The sequence below is a fragment of the Garra rufa genome, chromosome 19 (genome assembly GCF_049309525.1).
Source record: "Garra rufa chromosome 19, GarRuf1.0, whole genome shotgun sequence".
NCBI classification, from domain to species: Eukaryota; Metazoa; Chordata; class Actinopteri; order Cypriniformes; family Cyprinidae; genus Garra; species Garra rufa.
The window spans coordinates 33,130,424-33,150,955 of NC_133379.1; the positions used below are offsets into that span (position 1 = coordinate 33,130,424).

Sequence of the window (20,532 nt, forward strand, 5' to 3'; positions counted from 1 at the left end):
TTAATACTTAAAAGCTACAACTCTCAGCCAATAGCACCGCGTTTAGTTCGTGACATCAATTTTATGCGACGCGTCTGGCTACACACACTACACCGGCTTCGTGCGGTTCTCACATCGAGTGAAACATGATAACTGTTTGAGAACTTGATGAATAAGCGCGTTTAGTGGTTTAATTATAGTATTATCTTTATTATATTTAGTGTTATATTAGGTTAGGGTTGTTTTGGTTTTAGTTTTGTCATCCACGTGGGCATATTGATGACATTTTGTGCGGTAGCTAATGACAGTGGTTTTCAAAACACGGCCTTTTAAGTTTGTATAGGATCTCTCTCAGATAAAGCAGGATGAAGTGTCACTATGAAGTGCTGGGGGTTAAAAGAGAAGCGACGGACGACGAACTAAAAAAGGCTTATAGGAAATTAGCCTTGAAATGGCACCCAGGTATTTAATTTCGTCTTATATCTTTGATGATTAATAGAGGTTATTGTCCTGTGTTAATAAATAAGGCTGTTGTTGTCTGTTTTCTGACAATGATCTGCCAAGTGCTGTTGATTATAAGACTTAAGTTAGTCTTGTGATGTAGGTCATATATTTTTTAATTCTGATTCTAGACAAGAACTTGGACAATGCAGAGGAGGCTGCAGAGGAGTTCAAACTTATCCAAGCGGCGTATGATGTTCTGAGTGACCCACAGGAGAAAGCCTGGTAAGATGTCCAATAAACAGCAACAACTATGTGCATCCTAGATACAGTACATCTAGCTTAGTTCAATACTAATGAGATTTTACTGTAGGCTAATTATGTTGCATATCCTGTGTAAACAATCCTTAAAAAGGATAGTTATTTTCATCTTATTCTGTCCCTTATCCACCTATATTACTTTATTTCCCATAACATGATTTATTCTTGTGAAATGTCTAAACCACAGTTTTATATATAAAAGTAGATTCAAAGTGATTTTTTTTCTGCCACTTTAATGAAAAGTTAAATGAAGTCATGGTCTTGTGTAAGAAATAGACAGAAATGTAATGTTGGCTTGTTGGGTACTGGTTAAAGGAGTAGCTCACCTTTTTTTCCTACTCATGTCATTCCAAACCAATGTGCAGTTACAGTCAAACCAAAATGTATCCAGACACCTTCAACACTTTATTGATTTTCTATAGTTTAAAAAATGGTAATAAGATATGACAAGAACTCAAGAGTTAAACTGTGTTCACTGTTCAACAAATTCATCTTGATAATGTCAGATAACCTTGATAGAAAGGTATGTGACAAAACATGGTCAAGTCAAAGTGTCAAATCAAAACTTTGGTCCAAAATTGTTTATCGGTTTTCCTGCTAGTCCACTGTATGAATAATTTTTGGGTATAATATGTCACATTTTACTTTATTTTGCTATCCTCACTTACATAAATGAACTATAGTGTTTTGCATCCACTAGTAAAATATTACAAATATATGTCTGGTGTCTGAATAATTTCAGGTTTTACTGTGTGTTTTCCATTCAACCGATAAAATGTGAATTTTGCTATTTTCCATATGGTGTTATGGATACTTTTACGGTGTTTTTTTAAGAGCGTGACAGAAGTGGCCACTGCTGTTGTACAAGAGAGCTTCTTCAAAATTCTCCCTTTGTGTTCAGTGGAAAAACAGCATATGGGCTTGGAAATGACAGAGACGTTGTTGACATTGACACTGATGTGTTCTAGCTGTGTAACAAAAATGAAAATTTATCAAAACTGTGAACTTGTATTAGTATTAGATGCATTAGTAATGGGTTGTAAATTGCAAAGAAATCAGTAACACGTATATTACTATTATTATTGTATTAATATGAATCTAAAAGTATACCTTGCAGGGTATGCCATTGCTTTCCAATTTAAGTAAATTTAAAGTCATATTTTCAATATAAATCCCAGGTTTTATTGAAAATCAACAACAATTAATTTAGTATAACATATATGAAAAACAAAAAATGACAGTCAACATTTTTAATCTTTTTTAAAGAAGTTCTCACCAAGCCTGCATTTATTTGATCCAAAGTAATGCAAAAACAGTACAGTATTTTGATTTTTTTTTTTACTATTTAAAATAGCTGTGTTCTATTTAAATATATTTTAAAATGTAATTTATTCCTGTGATTTTAAAACAGAATTTTTAGCACTGATACTTCACTCACGCGATCCTTCAGAAATCATTCTAATATTCTAATATGCTGCTCAAAAAACATTTATTATTATTATGTTAAAATCAGCTAAGTAGATTTTTTTTTCAGGTTTCTTTGATGAATTGAAAGCCCAGAAGAACAGCATTTATCTGAAATAGAAATCTTTTCTAACAGTATAAAAGTGTTCATCATCACTTTTAATTAATTTAAAACATCCTTGTTAAATAAAAGTGTTAATTTCTATCATTTCTTTCCACCCAAAACTTGTTTTACTGACTCCAAACGTTTGAATAGTATACTGTAGTGTATAATGTTACAAACGCTTTTTATTTCAGATAAATGCTGGTCTTTAGATATTTGTATTTATCAAAGAATCCTGAAAAAATTTACTTAACTATTTTAAATATTGATAATAATAATAAAAAAGTAAATTAAACAGCAAATCAGCAGGATAATGTAACACTGAAGACTGGAGTAATGTGACTGAAAATTTAGCTTTGATCACAGGAATAAATTACATCTTAAAATACATTCAAATAGAAAAAAGTAAAAAATATTTCAAAATTGTACTGTTTTTGCTGTATTTTGGATCAAATAAATGCTTGCTTGGTGAGAGAGAAGAGACGTGTTTAAAAAACACAATCTTACTGTTCAAAAACTTTTGACTGGTAGTGTAGAAAACACACACAAACACACATTTTTTTAATATCAGTAATACTAATCAGCATTTGCCATTTTTTAAGTATACTAAAATGACTATAACAGCCTTTGATATGATTCCATTAATATTTAATTATGCTAATATGGCTGTTACATTTGTATTTAGGTATGATAACCACCGAGAGGCGCTGCTGAAAGGAGGTGTCAGTGGCGAGTACCAGGATGACAGCATTGATCTCGTGCAGTTCTTCACTGTCACCTGTTACTCAGGTTATGGAGATGATGAAAAGGTGAATATTTAAAATTCATTTTTTGTTGCCAGTAGTCACACTTTTAAATGTGTGAAATATGTCAGACAGATGTCTTTTACCATTGCATTGTATCTATTTGTTCAACAAAAAGTGCATATCAAGACTATGGTGTTCTGTATGTAGCTGTTATTGAACTAAATGAGAGCATCAATACTCCAGTCTTCAGTGTCACAGATCCTTCAGAAATTATTCTAATAAGCCAATTTGCTGTTCAGGGAACATTTATTAATGTTATTATTATTATCAGTATTTAAAACAGTTGAGTACATTTTTTTCAGGATTCTTTGCTGAATAGAAATATCCAAATTTATCTGAAATAAAAAGCTTTCATAACATTATACACTATACCATTCAAAAGTTTGAAATCAGTATTTTTTAATAGAAATTTGTACTTTTATTTAGCAAGGATACTTTAAATTGATCAGAAGTGAAGAGAAAGACATTTATAATGTTTCACTTTTTTTTATTTCAGATAAATGCTGTTCTTCCTAAATGTTCATCAAAGAAACCTGAAAAAATCTACTCTGTTGTTTTGAACATAATAATACTAATAATACATGTTTTCTAAGCATGAATTTAGAATATTAGAATGATTTCTGAAGAGTAATGATGCTGCAAGAATTAAAAGTACTTTTTTGGATCAAAAAATGCAGGCCTGGTAAGCAGAAGAGACACATGTTCTGATCTCACTGTTTGAAAACTTTTGACTGGTGGTGTATAGCTCAAATGTCTGCTTTACCATCATGTACTGCTGGAGGGCAGTAGAAGCTCATGTTGAAAATGCACAAATGATGCTTTCGTTTTGGAATGATTCAGACCGTTTATTGTGGAAATGCATGTATTTTAATGCTGCAAACTCTTTTTTTTCTGTAGGGCTTTTACACTGTATACAGGAACGTGTTTGAGACTATCGTAAAGGAGGAGATGGAGCACACTAAAGATGAGGAAGAAGAGGAGGACCAGTTTCCCTCATTTGGAGACTCTCAGAGTGATTATGACACTGTATGTAGACACTGGCACTTACAGTACAGTTTTCCGCAAATATAAAGCACAGCTGTTGCAATACTGATAAAACTGAGGGTTAGAGTAATGATGCCGAAAATTTAGCTTTGCCATCACAGGAATAAATTACAATTTAAAATATAAAACCGCTATTTGAAATTGTAATATTTTTTTTTTAAAGAGACTTCTTTTAAAAAATATAAAACATCTTATTTAACCTCAACCAGCTTCTGAATGGTAGTAATGTATGTGATTCTGACTCCTTTGATCTTGTTCTTTTTAGTGAACCAGAATTATTAAATTACCTAGAAAATCAAACAAGTCTTGAAACAGAAGTAATGTATGGACAGTGAGAGCCAGTTGATGAAAAACAAATTTTAAGATAGTAGGAGAGTATGCATTGTGTTTGTTAGAGAAATATGTATTTATACCATGAAATTCTTGAGTGCTGGCATCAGAGTTCTTCAAGAGGTTTAGTGCATTTTAGACCTTACAGCCAAATGAGACTGTGGATTATTAACTTATTAGCTAAATAGAACACAGAAACTATTCCATCTATAAATACTTTTCCAAGCTACTAGGGGTAACAGGATGGGACTCGTCCAAATCTGAAAACATTTTTCAGACTGTTAGCTAAAAGAGAGGAAAAATCTTGATGGAAGACTTCACATTTAATTCAAGGGATCCAGCCTCTCTTTCAGTTGCTGAGACCATTTTCTCCAGAGTCTGAACAATGAGGTTCATCTCATTCCAATTAGACCTGGAGGCTCTTAAATGATCTTAACTGTTTCCCCTTCCTGTGTGGCTCAAACCTGCACTTTACCTAATGGATTTTTTGAGTGTTTGCCATCAGTGGAGGCTTGCAAAAAGCAGCTGAACAGAGGATGAGTGCACCAGCCTCCTAAAAACTCTTCATCTTGTGGTTAAAAGGATGAAGCATCCAGGAAGTTCATACATAAAACGTAGTTATATAGTATTAAACTTTTTCCTTTCATTTGTCTCTCAGGTGGTGCATTTATTCTATGGCTACTGGCAGAGCTTCTGTACACGCAAAAACTTTGCATGGAAGGAGGAGTATGACACGCGACAGGCCTCAAACCGCTGGGAGAAGAGAGCCATGGAGAAAGAGAACAAGAAAACCAGGGACAAGGCTAGGAAAGAGCACAACGAGCTAGTGCGCCAACTAGTGGCCTTCGTTCGAAAGCGTGATAAGCGCGTTCAGGCCCATAAGAAGTTGGTGGAAGAGCAAAACGCAGAGAAGGCCAAAAAAGTTGAAGAACTGAGGAGAAAGCAGAAGCTCCACCAGGCCAAGTGAGTACGATTAGCACATTTTATAAGACTGGATATTTTGTATGAAATCTGAGAGCTTTCTGATCCTGCATAGACAACAATACAACTGACATGTTAAAGGCCCAGAAAGGTAGTAAAGACATTGTTAAAATAGTCCATGTGACATCAGAGGTTCAACCATAATTTTATGAACCTCTGAGAATACTTTTTTGTGTGCAAATAAAACAAAAATGATAACTTTGTGCAACAATTCATCAAAAATATTGTGTGTTCTAAAGATGATCAAGGTCTTAGGGGTTTGGAACGTCATGAGATCTGGCAAACAATCCAGCGTGTTTTTGCAGCGTTGAGAAGTGTTGATTTCGAACAATTAGAAACAGTTTGTCAGAATTCACTCACCGCTGTAAGCACCAGATCGGTTTTATTGCCGTTTTGCGCGCTCGTGAATCATCTCATGACTAAGTGCAGACGTGATGTAAATAAAAGATTCATTGTGTAGTTTAGAAAGCTTTATTGATTATAACGGAACTTTGTGAGATCTCTATGAACTAAGATTTTTGACGCTTTTAGTGATAATAAAGGGAGCGCGCTTTGCACTTTCCATGCCATAATCTACCAAAGGAAAAAGTAATACATCAAAAAACTTTATAGTGTTTTTATAAAATAAAGAAAACAAAAATTATGCGCTTTCTGTCGTCTCGTTCTTGAACAGGAGTGCTTAACAAAAAAGTGAAAAACATATCTATAGAAAGCTTTAAATGATTACTTAACGAAATAAAACAAATCAAAAACAAAAATTTGTTCATTGTGTAATCCGTAAAGATAAATTTCTCACTCAAGGCGCGTCCAAAAAGGAGATGCAAGTCAGGATCTTTGCGACATTGACTCAGAACACATATATATATATATATATAACACTGTTGCTGTAATATATTTTATTACAGTTATGTACATGTTGATTGTGTGCCTTTAGGCTGGCAGAAGACTATCAGGAACAGAGTTGGGCTGCCATGTCAGAGCTGGAGAAAGAACTGCAGCAGATGGAAGCAGAGTACGGTCAAGAGTTTGGTGATGCATCAGAGAGTGAAGAGGATGAGGAGGAGGTGGAAAACGGACTGGAAAGGGCAAATGTGGATGCAGGAGGTGAGTTCTGATGTCACAGATATATATATACAGTATATACATGAGTGGATTCTGGGTAGAGGTGATCAGAGGTTCAGGGGCCAGTCAAAAGTTCAGTGCACACTAGATCATTTTAAGACTAAACAATGTTCAGAAGAATGTTTTTTTAAGAAGTCTCTTCTGCTCGTCAGTCATTTATTTGATTCAAAGTACAGCAAAACAGTAATTTTTTTTTTTTTACTATTTAAAATAACTGTTTTCTATTTGAATATATTTTAAAATGTAATTTATTCCTGTGATTTCAAAGCTGAATTTTTAGCATCATTACTCCAGTCACGTGATCCTTCAGAAATCATTCTAATATTCAGATTTGCTGCTCAAAAACATATGACGTTGAAAACAGCTAAATAGAAGTTTCTTTAAAGAATAGCCATTTCAAAAGAACAGCATTTTTTTTGTAACATCACTTTAAATCAATTTGATCAATTTAAAGCATGCTTGCTAAATAAAAGTATTAATTTCCCTGACTCTTAGCTTTTGAATGGTATATAATGTATACAGTTACACAAGCCTTTTATATTTCAGATAAATGCTGATCTTTCTATTCGGCAAAGAATCCTGAAAAAATGTACTCGACTGTTTTAAATATAATAAAAAAATTATTGGAAGACCTAATCAGCATATTAGAATAATTTCTGAAGAATTATGTTACACTGAAGACTGGAGTAAAGAAGCTGAAAATTCAGCTTTGAAATCACAGGAATAAATTACATTTTAAAATGTATTCAAACAGGAGACAGTTATTTTAAATAATAAAAAAATCTAAATTGTGTTTTTGCTGTACTTTGAATCAAATAAATGCAGGTGTGGAGAGCAGAAGAGACTTTTGAGTAAGTAAACATTAAAAATCTTACTGTTCAAAAACATTTGACTGGTAGTGTATGCAGTAATATTCCGATATAGGTGTGACATCACATGTACAAATTTTGTTGAGGCCACTATAAACGAACAGAACAAGTCAGAGCAAACATCGGTGATTCATACATATATGCAGTGACTCACAGAGTGTCGCCAACTCATGAAAAATACTTGTTATACTGTAAATATTTATGAGTAATGGACAGCGCACGTATCTCACCACTTGACTTTTGTCAGATGTAATGCAGGCAGATGGTGCCACGGAAATAGACGACTATTATGATGACCTGTACTGCCCTGCCTGTGACAAATCTTTCAAATCCGATAAAGCGTGAGTAAATGGAACGCACAAATACACCACACTGAAACTTTCCATGCACACCCTCCATCACTTCAGAGATCATTTATATAATTTTTTTTACATGTAACGTTTTTAAGTTAAAATCATTATATAATATTTCACTTGAGATCTGTAGCTGCTTTACATTATGTATATGTATGAATGTGTACATTTACTTGGGGTCAGTAAGGTTTTTTTAAAGTCTGGTTTTAAAGGCTCACAAAGTCATTAAAAATAAAATAAAAAAAGTAATATTGTGAAATCTTATTTTAATTTAAAAGAACTGTTTTCCATTTTAATACATTTTAATCAAGTTATTCCTGTGATGCAAAGCTGATGATCCTTCAGAAATCATTCTAGTTTGCTTAGTATTATAAATGTGGAAAACAGAATCAGAATCAGAATCAGAATCAGAATGAGCTTTATTGCCAGGTATGTTTGCACATACTAGGAATTTGTTTTTGTGACAGAGCTCCACAGGGCTACAGAATGACAGTGACAAGACGATACATATTATAAAAAGAACAATATAGAAGTATACAAGACAGACAATGTGCAAAAATAGCAAAGACATTTGAATGGAAGTAAGTATGTGCTTTAAATAAATAACGGAAAAATGAATAAAGAATGTATAGTGTTGTATGTTCCACGATCAAGTGTTCATGAGATGGATTGCCTGAGGAAAGAAACTGTTTCGGTGTCTGGTCGTTCTAGTGCTCAGTGCTCTGTAGCGCCGACCAGATGGTAACAGTTCAAAAAGTGAGTGTGCTGGATGTGAGGGGTCCAGAGTAATTTTGGCAGCCCTTTTTCGTACTCTGGATAAGTACAGATCTTGAAGGGTAGGAAGGGTTGTACCAATGATTCGCTCAGCAGTCCGGACTATCCGACGTAGTCTTCTGAGATCAGAATTTGTAGCTGAGCTGAACCAGATGGTAATTGAAGTGCAGAGGACGGATTCAATGATGGCAGACTAAAACTGTTTCAGCAGTTCCTGTGGCAGGTTGAGCTTCCTCAGCTGGCGGAGGAAGTACAGCCTCTGCTGGGCCTTTTTCACAATGGAGTCTATGTGAATGTCCCACTTCAGGTCCTGAGAGATGGTATTTCCAAGGAACCTGAATGACTCCACTGTGTTTACAGTGCTGTTCATGATGGTGAGTGGGGGGAGAGCAGGGGGGGTTTTCCTGAAGTCTATGATCATCTCCACAGTTTTGAGCGTGTTGAGCTCCAGGTTGTTATGACTGCACCAGACAGCCAGCTCTTTTACCTCCTGTCTGTAAGCAGACTCGTCACCGTCCTGAATGAGGCCGATAAGTGTGGTGTCGTCTGCAAACTTCAGGAGCTTGACAGAGGGGTCTTTGGAGGTACAGTCATTTGTATACAGGGAGAAGAGCAGTGGGGAGAGGACACAACCCTGAGGGGCGCCAGTGCTGATAGTCCGGGTGCTGGATGAGAATTTTCCCAGCCTCACTAGCTGCTGTCTGTCTGTCAGGAAGCTGTTGATCCACTGACAGACTGATGTGGGCACAGAGAGCTGAGTTAGTTTGGGCAGGAGGAGGTTTGGGATGATAGTGTTGAAGGCTGAACTGAAGTCCACAAACAGGATCCTCACGTAAGTCCCTGATTTGTCCAGATGCTGCAGTATGAAATGTAGACTCATGTTCACTGCATCATCTACAGACCTGTTTGCACGATAAGCAAACTGCAGGGGGTCCAGTGAGGGTCTGGTGATGTCCTTCAGATAAGCCAGAACCAGTTTTTCAAACGACTTCATGACGACAGATGTTAGCGCCACAGGTCTGTAGTCGTTAAGTCCTGTTATTTTGGGTTTCTTTGGAATGGGGATGATTTCCGAGCGTTTCAGAGAGGCGGGGACTTCACACAACTCCAAAGACCTATTGAAGATCTGTGAGAAAATGGGTGCCAGCTGATCTGCACAGGTTTTCAGACAGGCTGGTGTGACACCGTCAGGGCCTGGTGCCTTTCTTCTTTTGTTCTTTTTGAAGACCTTGCGTACCTCATCTTCACTGATTTGAATGGGTGTTACAGGAGTGGGGGAGAGGGGTGATGTTGGAGGTGTAAATGGTGTCTTTTCAAACCGACAATAGAACTCGTTCAGATCGTCTGCCAGTTGCTGATTCTGCAAAGTGGCAGACGATTTGCAAAGTGGCAGACAGTTGCACTGCTTAACATTTTTCTGAATAGATTTGGTTTTTCTACCTTAGCATATACGTTTTTTAAATAATCTCAAACGAACCACATGTTTTTGCACTAGATGACTGTCTTGGACTACATGCAACTAATGCAGCAGTATCATTTTCTTCTCTCACACAACAGTATGAAAAATCATGAGAAATCTAAGAAACACAGAGAGATGGTGGCATTGCTACGGCAACAGCTGGAGGAGGAAGAGAAGTCGCTGAGTCAGAACTCTGCAGAGATGGAAGAGGATGATGACGATGAAGATGATGATGAACTCGATGACACACCGAGACAAAAGTAAAACATGCCTGCCAGCACTTGCGATGTTCTCTTCAATTGTAACATGCAACTTTTATGATAAATCCATAATGTCTAAAATGAACAATAATGAAATATCACTGTAAAATTAATAATAATAGGAATAAATACTATTGTAAACAGATAAGATAAGATTGAACATACTTAGTTCACTTCCAAAACTAAACATTTACAGATAAATGTACTCCCCCCCCCCCCCCCCCCCCCCCGTCATCCAAGATGTTTATGTCTTTCATTCTTCAGTCATAAAGAAATTATTTTTAGTTAAAAATTTCAGGAATTTTCTTCATATAGTGGACTTCAAGGGTGCCTGTGAGTTTGAACTCCAAAATGCAGTTTAAATGCAGCTTCAAAGGCTCTAAACAAAACTAAATCTATCCCAGCCAAGAAAGAAGGGTCTTATCTAGCGAAATTATCTGTTATTTTCTTAAAATAAATTAATATTTACACATTTTTTAACCACAAATGCTCATGCAACCGGTTCAAGACACTTAGGGTATGTTGAAAAACTCCCGTCTCATTTTCTTCTCCAACTTCAAAGTCGTCCTACATCGCAACAGAAGTACCGATCCAGTGTTTACAAAGTGAACATGCAAAGAAGATCAAATGCCCTTTACATAAAAAGGTAAAACAGCGATGTAGGACGATTTTGAGGTTAGAGGAGAAAATGAGATGGGAGTTTTTCGACCCTTAACTGTCTTGAACTGGAGTGCACACAGTGTACACATTGCAGAGCTAGACAAGACAAGCATTTGTAGTTAAAAAGTGTAAAAATATTAATTTATTTAAGAAAATGACTGACCATTTTGCTAGATGAGACTCTTCTTCCTCAGCTGGGATTGTTTAGAGCAGTCATTCCCAAAGGCGGGGTCCCCACAAGTGGGTCGCGGGAAATATTGTATGGGTCGCCAAGTCGAGCACTATTTTTTAGTGCGCTATATACTCTTTGATTAAAATTACAATTATATGTGTAGTTCACCTATTAGCCGCACGAGGGAGCTCGTTTTCTTCTTCTTCTGCTTTCTTTTTTTTTTTTTGTTGTTCTTTAGCTGCGCTCTGCATCGCCTGTTTCATACTCCGTCTGCAGTGCGTATGCGTTGCGTATTTTTTTCCGCACCCATGTTAACGGATTGGAGCGTTCACACTGCACGCGGTTGCAGTCCAGCAGTGCGTCCCAGAAGCAGTGCGTTTGCAGCAGAGCAGCGATCATTTCGGCAGAGTCTATTTTTTGCTGTGCTTCAAGCGCTGCATGTGCTGAATTAAAGTGACAGCGCATTGTTCGCTGTAAAAATGAACATGGATTGACACGAAAATGTCCCATAAATGCATATAAATGAAGTCCACTTTTTCACTGTCAACACGTGGCTTTTTGGCTAGGTTTAAAATAAGGAAAAGTGCAGTTTTAAAGAAAAAGGCAACATAATACGTGCACTTGTCCAGGCAGAAAAGTTCTTTAAAGCATTGTTTTTAATAAAGATTTAATGCGAAAGAAAAGCATGAGAGCCGACTGTTTCTGTCTGTGGTAAGTTTTAATTAAAATATTTTTTAATAGCCCAATTTCAATTAGAAAAGGAAGCTATAGCCTCCCTATGTTGTGTTTAAATGTGTTGCAACTTGCTTGAGCAACTTAATATACAAATCTAGAAGTCAAGTGCATTGAATAATATGTTGTTTTTTATTGAGTTTAAACATGAAAATGTCTGTTACTGTATTAGTGTACTGTGATAAAAGAGGATCACAATGCTGAAAAAGCACTTGTGGATTTGAAATCAAAATAACGGATAAATATTGTGTTTGTGGTAAACAGCATTTTCTGCAAATCTGCATTTTACTTAAATAAAAAAAATGTGCTTTGTCAAATATCTGTATCTCTTTTAAATAGTTAAGTGGAAGCATGACCTTAAAAATGGTCATACATATTTTGTTAATGCATAAATTCTCTTCATGATATATGAACTATATGGGCTTAATGTTTATTGGGTCACAAGGATTTATCGACTTTAAAATGTGGGTCCCCAGAAAAAAAGTTTGGGAAACACTGGTTTAGAGCCCTTTGAAGCTGCATTTAAACTGCATTTTGGAAGTTCAAACTCACGGGCACCATAGAAGTCCATTATATGGAGAAAATTCCTAAATAGATTTCCTCAAAAAAAACAAAAAAACAATCTCTTTACGACTGAAGAAAGAAAGGCATGAACATCTTGGATGACAAGGGGGTGAATAAATTATCTGTACATTTTTGTTCTGGAAGTGAACTAACCCTTTAATAATAATGTAAGCATTTTAATAATTATTTAAAATGATTAAACCTGAAATTTAAAACAGTAATACATAAAGATAACAGCATCTGAAGGCATTATTAGCTGTTTGTCTGATTGGTTCATTTAATTACAGATTATCTAAAAGGCAGAAGAAAAAGAGACGCCAGCAGAAAAATGTAAGTAACTGAAATCCAATCTGCAAACCACTGAGGTGTTGTAATTGTAATTGTAATTGAAACTGCAATAAATTTTATCCAGTAAAATTAGATTTTTCTAATTCGGTTGTTCTGCAGAATATTTCAGAAGAGCCGAAGATTGACAGCACAGTCCCACAGTCCACAGAAGAGCATCCCGCGCCTGTGCCTGATTCGGGCAACAATGGGGATGCCCCTGTCCCCTCTGAGGATGCAGATGAGAAACTAAAACCAGAGGAGTGTGAATCCACAAATCAAAAAAGGTATCCCTCACATGCCTTTTTAACAATCAACTGGTTTGAAACTCTTGTAAAGCGTTTAAACAAGGGCTGTCAAACTCAGTTCCTGCAGAGTTTAGTTTAGTTCCCTGCTCCAACACTCAAACCATGCAGTTTTCAAATAAGCACTGAAGGGCGTGATTAGCTAGATCAGGTGTGTTTAATTAGGGTTGGAGCTAAACTCTGCAGGGCTGTGGCCCTCCAGGAATTGAGTTTGACATCCCTGGTTTAAACCCATGCATTGTGGGTAGCCCTCTGTTCGTTGATGTGAATTGAGGTTAACTGTTATTGTCACCTTTTACAGCTCCGCAAAGACAAAAGTGAAGAAAGGTGGAAAAGACTCTAAAAAGAACAGCAAACCACACGGAGTTGTGGAAGTTGCTCAAGAGGTGCGTACTGTACTTCTGTTAGCATGTGTGTACATGTGAGCAAACACACTCCTCGATGATGTTACAACGGTTTTGTAATTATCATCTGAACATAAACAACTCCATATGACTTCATGAGATTTCCTGTAACAAATATAACAGAGTAGTAATATGTGCGCATACAACAAATTAATTTATTCTGATTCAGGTTGATGTAATGTAGTAGTTTTACACATTATATATTTAAATAATCATATAAACTGTAGTATAAAGGGATAGTTCACCCAAAAATGAAAATTCTATCATTAATTACTCGCCCTCTTGTCATCATCGTTCCAAACCTGTAAAACCTTCATTTATCTTCGGAACACAAATTAAGTTACTATTTGATGAAATCCACAAGCTTTCTGACTCTGCTTAGACAGCAATGCAATTACTAAGTTCAAGGCCTGGAAAGGTAGTAAGTTTATAAAAGAAAAAAAAATAGTCCATGTGACATCAGTGGTTCAACCGTAATTTTATGCAGCTACGAGAATCGTTCTTGTACGCAAAGAAAACAAAAATAACTTTATTCAACAATTTCTTCTCTTATAGAGATCTTCACAATTAATGACAGAATTTTTATTTTGTGTTAACTATCTCTATAAGTGAAACTGTTTACTGTTCATTTCTTTGATTTTAATTTGCAAAAAAAAAAAAAAACATTTCAGGATTTTTCTCAGGATATGTATGGTGCTCCCAAGTTTGAACTCCCATCTTCAAAATTGCCCTACATCGCTGCAGAAGTACCAACCCAGTGTTTACAAAGTGAACATACAAAGATCATCAAATGCCCTTTACTAAAAAAGGTAAAACAGCTTTGTAGGGTGATTTTGAAGTTGAAGACAAAAAAGAGATGGGAGATTTTCAATATATCCTAACTGTATTGTCCCGGATTACACAGACTACACATGTGCATTGCATAGATGAGACTAGATGAGCATTTGAGGTTAAAAAGTATATAAATTGTCAATTTCACAAGATAAGACCCTTCTTCCTCAGCTGGGATCATTTAGAGCTCTTTGAAGCTGCGTTTAAACTGCATTTTGGAAGTTCAAACTTCCATGCATATCTGTTATATGGAGAGAAATCTTGAAATGTTTTCCTTAAAAAATGGACTAAAGAAAGACATGAACATCTAGAATGACAAGGGGGTGAGTAAATTATATGTTAAATTTTGTTCTGGAAGTGAACTAATCCTCTCAGATAAGCCATAAATACTAGATTTGTTTTTTTTTTAACAGTTTACATTTTATAATTTTTTTCACAATTAAATATTAAAATAGAAATATTGCTTGTTTTAATAATTTTGATATTTTATTTACTGTCTTATTATAAAGCCATATTGAATTACAATTATCATTATTTTATAGCTATTTTGATATGTGACCCTGGACCACAAAACCAGTCATAAGTAGCACAGATATCTGTACCAATAGCCAAGAATTTATTATATGGATCAAAATAATTGATTTTTCTTTTATTTCAAAAATAATTAGGATTAAGTTAATTAAGATCATGTTCCATGAAGATGTTGTGTACATTTCCTACTGTTAATATATAATAACGTTTTTTTTTTTTTTAATGGTAATATGCATTGCTAAGAACTTCATTGAGACAACTTTAAAGGTGATTTTCTCAATATTTTTTGCACCCTCGGATTCCAGATTTTCAAATAATTGTATCTCAGCCAAATATTGTCCTATCCTAACAAACCACACATGGAAAGCTTATTCATTCAGCTTTAAGATGACGTATAAATCTCAGTTTCAAAGAACTGACCCTTATGACCTGTTTTGTGGTCTACGGTCACATTTGTCAGCAAATTTGTGGTAGATATGCTTGCGTCCGGTGTAGACACGGTGTCAATGTAACTTTTCTTGATTTGTTTTCTTGCTCCTAATAGAAGGAAGTCAGCTTGCGCTGTGTGACCTGTCAGTATGAATTCGCCACCAGGAACAAACTTTTCGATCACCTGAAAACCACAGGCCACGCCACCGCCCTCTCTTCCAGTAACGCCGCCCAAACGTGCAAGAAAAAGAAAGACGCCAGGAAAAACAGATAACCTAGAGGCAGCCTAAAAGACTGAAGCCTCTCTAAATGTACACTTGTCCAAGAAATCACAACCTCATTTGACGACATGCAGTTGTGCAACCATCAGGAAGCGTGTGTGTTTCTGTCCCTAGAAGACTGAACATCTCTTTTGTAACATGCCATATGCCAAAAGATTTCCCATGAGCTGCCATTTATTCCCACCATAATTGATGTGTAATCTGGTGCCTCAGAACTGCACTGTAGGTGAATATTTTTAGACTTAGACTTTTAGTTTTAGACACGTTTAGTTGGGTTTTCATAGTCACCATTCCAGACTGGTAACCTGTAAACGGCTACGTGAGGAATAAAACACCTATGGATGTTTTGAACATGCTTTTGACGATATTTCACAGAGCTTGGATTTATTGGAAATGTTTTGAAGCAAAATTTCACAGCAACGTTATTTCTAGAATTGTGAAAAGGAAACGGCTAAACATTCAAATATTTTTATTATACTAAATAATGTAATGGGTCAGCTGCGGTATAAAAAGGCTTAGTGTTATGCAAAACAAATACCATGGGATTTCCAGGAAAGGTTCTTAAGAACAACAGATGCTTATTTAATATACAGTTGCTTTCTTTACGGGACAAAAAATATCCATATATCATCTTCACATACTGTTTTAAGGGACAACAAATTTATTTAAAATGTGACATTGCTTGCCTTAATCGCATAGACTATGAATGTCAGTTGAGCTGGGTCAGGCAAAACTCTGCAAACACGTTTTATGTATTTATAATAGTGTTGTTTTACTGTAAACGCAACCCTGCTGTTTATATATACTTAACAAGCTGGGGATATTTGTAATGTGCTTAAGTCTTTATTTAGCATTGCAAGAAACGGTATTTCTTATATTTTCCAGCACTGAAGACAGTTACCTAATTGAAAAGATGCTTTTACGTTTTTTTTTCTTTCTTACACAAGGGAATCTGACAAGTTCTGTTTTTAAAGAATAAAATCAATTGAACATTTGGCAAAATGTAGCAGTACCTGTAAAATAACACAGACCTGTTATAAAAAGCATATCATCCTGTATTGTCAGAGGATACTAAAATATTTTTACATGGTCATTTTATTTTACTGTGCTAATTCTTGAATTAGTATACTTTATTACATTACGGAAACATGACTTGCATTACTCATGTTCTTCTTTAAATTAAAGTGCTCAGTAAGTCAGTCTCCTAAATGATTAGAGAGGAAAACTAGTTCCAGTTACTGAAAGATTTGGTTTCAGAATGTCAGTGATCAAAAGCTCAAGTGCTTATAAGTATCTGCTTCTAGGTGCTAAGTTTCTGAAGTATAGGGTATTCAATTAGTAAAGCAAGAGGGAGTCTAATGAGAACCACTCTTGACATAATACTTTCAGATATTAAGGAATGTGAGAGTTGAATTGTGTTAGTTGCCTTCGGCAGTCTTTAGATGAACTGCCCAGACCTGTTTTGTAATGTATAGTTCTCTAGATGAAATATGAGCCAGTGTGTCTTCATCATGTTCTGTATGTCTCGTCTTATCTTCTCTCCATGTAGTTTTGCAGTGCCTGATCGAACACGGCGAGGAAGAAGTCTGCGTCGTCTTTAGTTATGCACATAGGAGGCTTGATCCTGAAAGTCTGGAGAAGAATAGGTGAGAGAGGGGAAAAAAACATTTGAGGATGAGACTTCTGAGATTTAAATATATATTTTTTAAAAATGTAGGTTACAAAAAATGTTGTCAGATTTAGCCACCAAACTGCATAATTTTCCCAAGTTGACCTAAAAAAAGCATCTTGTGAAATTCTGAAATGTCTGAAATATTCTGTATTTTATATTACTAAAATATTTATAAGTAAATAATGTATTGCATTTTATATATATTTCTAGTTTTTTATATTTAAATACATATTTTTTACATTTTAAATATAAATGTAATGTCATACTGTATATAAATCTAATGGTAACGTAAACATAAATGTAATTAAAAATTAAAAGAATATATATATTTTTATTAAGTTGCGTTTTACTGTATTTTTTTTACTTATAAAATAAATATACAAATAATAGAGAAAATTATATAATTACAGACATAATTGTAAATATATACATTTACATATATAATTGTAAAATATATATATATATATATATATAAATTTAAAACAATTTTAGATTACTATAAGAAAATAAAACGCATTGCTTTTTTTAGTTTTTTAAATAAATAAACATTTTATTTTAAATACTAATGGTAATGTAAAAAAGTAATATACATTCTTATTAAACAGCATTTAAATGTAGAAAAACGTATACATTTTACTGTTGTTGTTTTTTTACACACACACACACACACACACACACACACACACACACGCACCATATAAGTATATACATATACTTAAAATACAACAAAGTAAATAAAAATAATGCATTTTATATATATTTTAAATATTAAAATTTAAAAAATTATATTTAAATATATTTTTTATACATTTCAAACATAAGTGTAAGGTCATATTGTATATAAATCTAATGGTAATGTAAATTAAAAAAAAATACAAATACAAAAAAATAAATATAATGTATTATAAATACATATTGACATGTAAAAACATTTTACATGTTTCTTAATTTGTATTTTACTATAGTTATTTTTGTACTGTTTAAAAATGTTTATGTAGATTTTTATATTTGCTAATATGAGTTTTATATTTACTAATATAAGTGTGTGTGTGTGTGTGTGTGTGTGTGTGTGTATATGTCAATTATATATTTACATATATGCAACATTTTACTATTTTATAGATTTATAAATTATTTTTAAAAATTGGTATATTTGACTGTAGTTTTTATTTTTACTTAAACTTTAGTTTTTTTATATTTACTAATATAAGTGTTATATTTACTGATATAGATAAAAAAAGTTTAAAATGCATCTTAATGTAAAGGTTAACAAGTGTAAGTGTACATTCAGTGCTAACTGACTATTTCCATAAGTTCAGACAAGCAGGATTCCTCAGGCATCCATGTCACTACAACACTGAAGTGAATCTTTGAAATACCTTTTCCATTGCACAACAATCCTGCACACCCAATGCATTTGTATTCCACCTCCGCAAAAACCGCTTTACACATGTCCTTTCAGATAACCCTCGCCTACCTGTCCATACAGTCCCCCTTTCCCAATCAGAACGCCCATGTCTTTAGTGTCCTCGAAGATCTCAGCCATGGCCTCATGAGGGAGCGGGTCCCTGCTCACCTACACATGGGTTTAAGAAAGAGGTTCAGTGGGTTTAGAAAAAACTATTTCAAATATGCTATTGGAGCTAACAAGCTGTGATTGAAAACAAAATCTTGTTTTTTTATTTACCCAGTTACTTCAATCAGTATTTTAACCTGTTGCTAATAACAACAGACTATTTAAAATCTAAATGATACATTATACATGAGCTCACAGGGCTGTAGGTTATGTAGACTGTTTATTAATATAGATATAGAAAACTATATAAAAACGTTTGTTTGGACACGTCACGGACAAACATGTCGGTTCATGACCATGACGTTAGTCTAGTCTAGCACCAGTTATGCAAAATATAATCTTTTAACTCTTATAATCACTGAAGCTACGAAAATAATCGTTTATTGACATGGTATCTGTGTAGATTTGTGTTGCGAGCTTCCACACATCAAAGCTCTGTCGTTTTAAGCATTGACTAATCTAAGCGCCTCTGATTGGCTAATACATTCCTAAATTCAACAGAAACACATTTGATTGGTTATAAGGCTCAACTCTGCACCCAACAGCACGTAAAAGACACTATTCATTAATTTTCACATTCCATTTTAATCGCAACAACCGTAATACATTGTTTAATGGAGCCGGGACATTTTTTTGTCCCATTGTCTTCAATCTATGGGGCATTTATGCCACAAGCTCGCTTTAATTTCATACTCCACCAACAAGTAAGTGTATTTTATGATAGCAGAAAGAAGTAATGAGGTAATCAAAACATAATTAATCTGTGCTCTTGTTTATTTACTTAAATTTTTAGTTTAATGAATTTAACTTTAATATAAACATGGTTTCATTGAACAACATGACACTGGACATCTGGCCAAAAATACATTGTATGGGTCAAAATTATTTTTCTTTTGATGCCAAAAATCATTAATATATTAAGTAAAGATAAAGCTCCATGAAGATATTTGGTAAATTTCCTACCGTAAATATATCAAAACTTAATTTTTGATTAGTAATATGCATTGCTAACTTCATTTTGAAAACTTTAAAGGCGTATTATAATTTAGTATTTTTTTTTTTTTTTTTTTTTGCACCCTCTGATTCCAGATTTTCAAATAGTTGTATCTTGGCCAAATATTGTCCTATCCCAACAAACCATACATCAATAATGGAAAGCTTATTTATTGACTCTTATGACTGATTTTGTGGTCCAATATACATACATACATACAGTGGTGTGAAAAAGTGTTGGCCCCCTTCATGATTTTTAATTTTTTTTTATCTTTGTCACACTTTAATGTTTCAGATCATCAAACTAATTTAAATATTATTCAAAGATAACACAAGTAAACACAACATGCAGTGTTTGAATGAAACTTTGTTATGAAGGGAAAACAAAATCCAAACCCACATGGCCCTGTGTGAAAAAGTGTTTGCCCCCTAAACTTAATAACTGGTTGGGCCACCCTTAGCAGCAACAACTGCAATCAAGCATTTGCGATAACTTGCAATGAGTCTGTTACAGCGCTGTGCAGGAATTTTGGGCCACTCATCTTGGCAGAATTGTTGTAATTAAGCCACATTGGAGGGTTTTCGAGCATGAACCACCTTTTTAAGGTCATGTCACAGCATCTCAATAGGATTCAGGTCAGGACTTTGACTAGGCCACTCAAGTCTTCATTTAGATTTTCTTCAGCCATTCAGAGGTGGATTTGCTCGTGTGTTTTGGATCATTGTCCTGCTGCAGAACCCAAGTTCGCTTC

At 34.6% G+C, this 20,532-nt stretch overlaps 2 protein-coding genes across 2 annotated transcripts in view; one reads left to right on the forward strand and one right to left on the reverse strand.

Moving 5' to 3' along the window:
* The first annotated feature begins 99 nt into the window (after window positions 1-99).
* On the forward strand, window positions 100-15,849 carry dnajc21 (DnaJ heat shock protein family (Hsp40) member C21). The gene is made up of 12 exons (XM_073824861.1): window positions 100-441; window positions 612-705; window positions 2,994-3,117; window positions 4,012-4,140; window positions 5,147-5,451; window positions 6,404-6,573; window positions 7,708-7,801; window positions 10,145-10,306; window positions 12,722-12,764; window positions 12,882-13,045; window positions 13,365-13,449; window positions 15,374-15,849. Exons 1-12 carry the CDS (start codon window positions 345-347, stop codon window positions 15,530-15,532), a joined length of 1,626 nt encoding a protein of 541 aa, XP_073680962.1. The 5' UTR covers window positions 100-344; the 3' UTR covers window positions 15,533-15,849.
* Window positions 15,850-16,070: 221 nt separating this feature from the next.
* Window positions 16,071-20,532, reverse strand: part of agxt2 (alanine--glyoxylate aminotransferase 2) — an 18,451-nt gene continuing 13,989 nt past the window's right edge. The window contains 2 exon segments of the mRNA XM_073824587.1: window positions 16,071-17,171; window positions 18,689-18,787. Coding sequence (XP_073680688.1) covers window positions 17,070-17,171; window positions 18,689-18,787 — 201 coding nt within the window. The 3' untranslated portion in view covers window positions 16,071-17,069.

Bases quoted from the DNA above. Each gene is read 5' to 3' on its own strand.
- dnajc21 (XM_073824861.1), top strand. From the start codon at position 345: ATGAAGTGTCACTATGAAGTGCTGGGGGTTAAAAGAGAAGCGACGGAC. The intron at 6,574-7,707 runs GTGAGTTCTGAT...GACTTTTGTCAG, and splicing joins GGCAAATGTGGATGCAGGAG to ATGTAATGCAGGCAGATGGT. The intron at 13,046-13,364 runs GTATCCCTCACA...CACCTTTTACAG, and splicing joins GAATCCACAAATCAAAAAAG to CTCCGCAAAGACAAAAGTGA.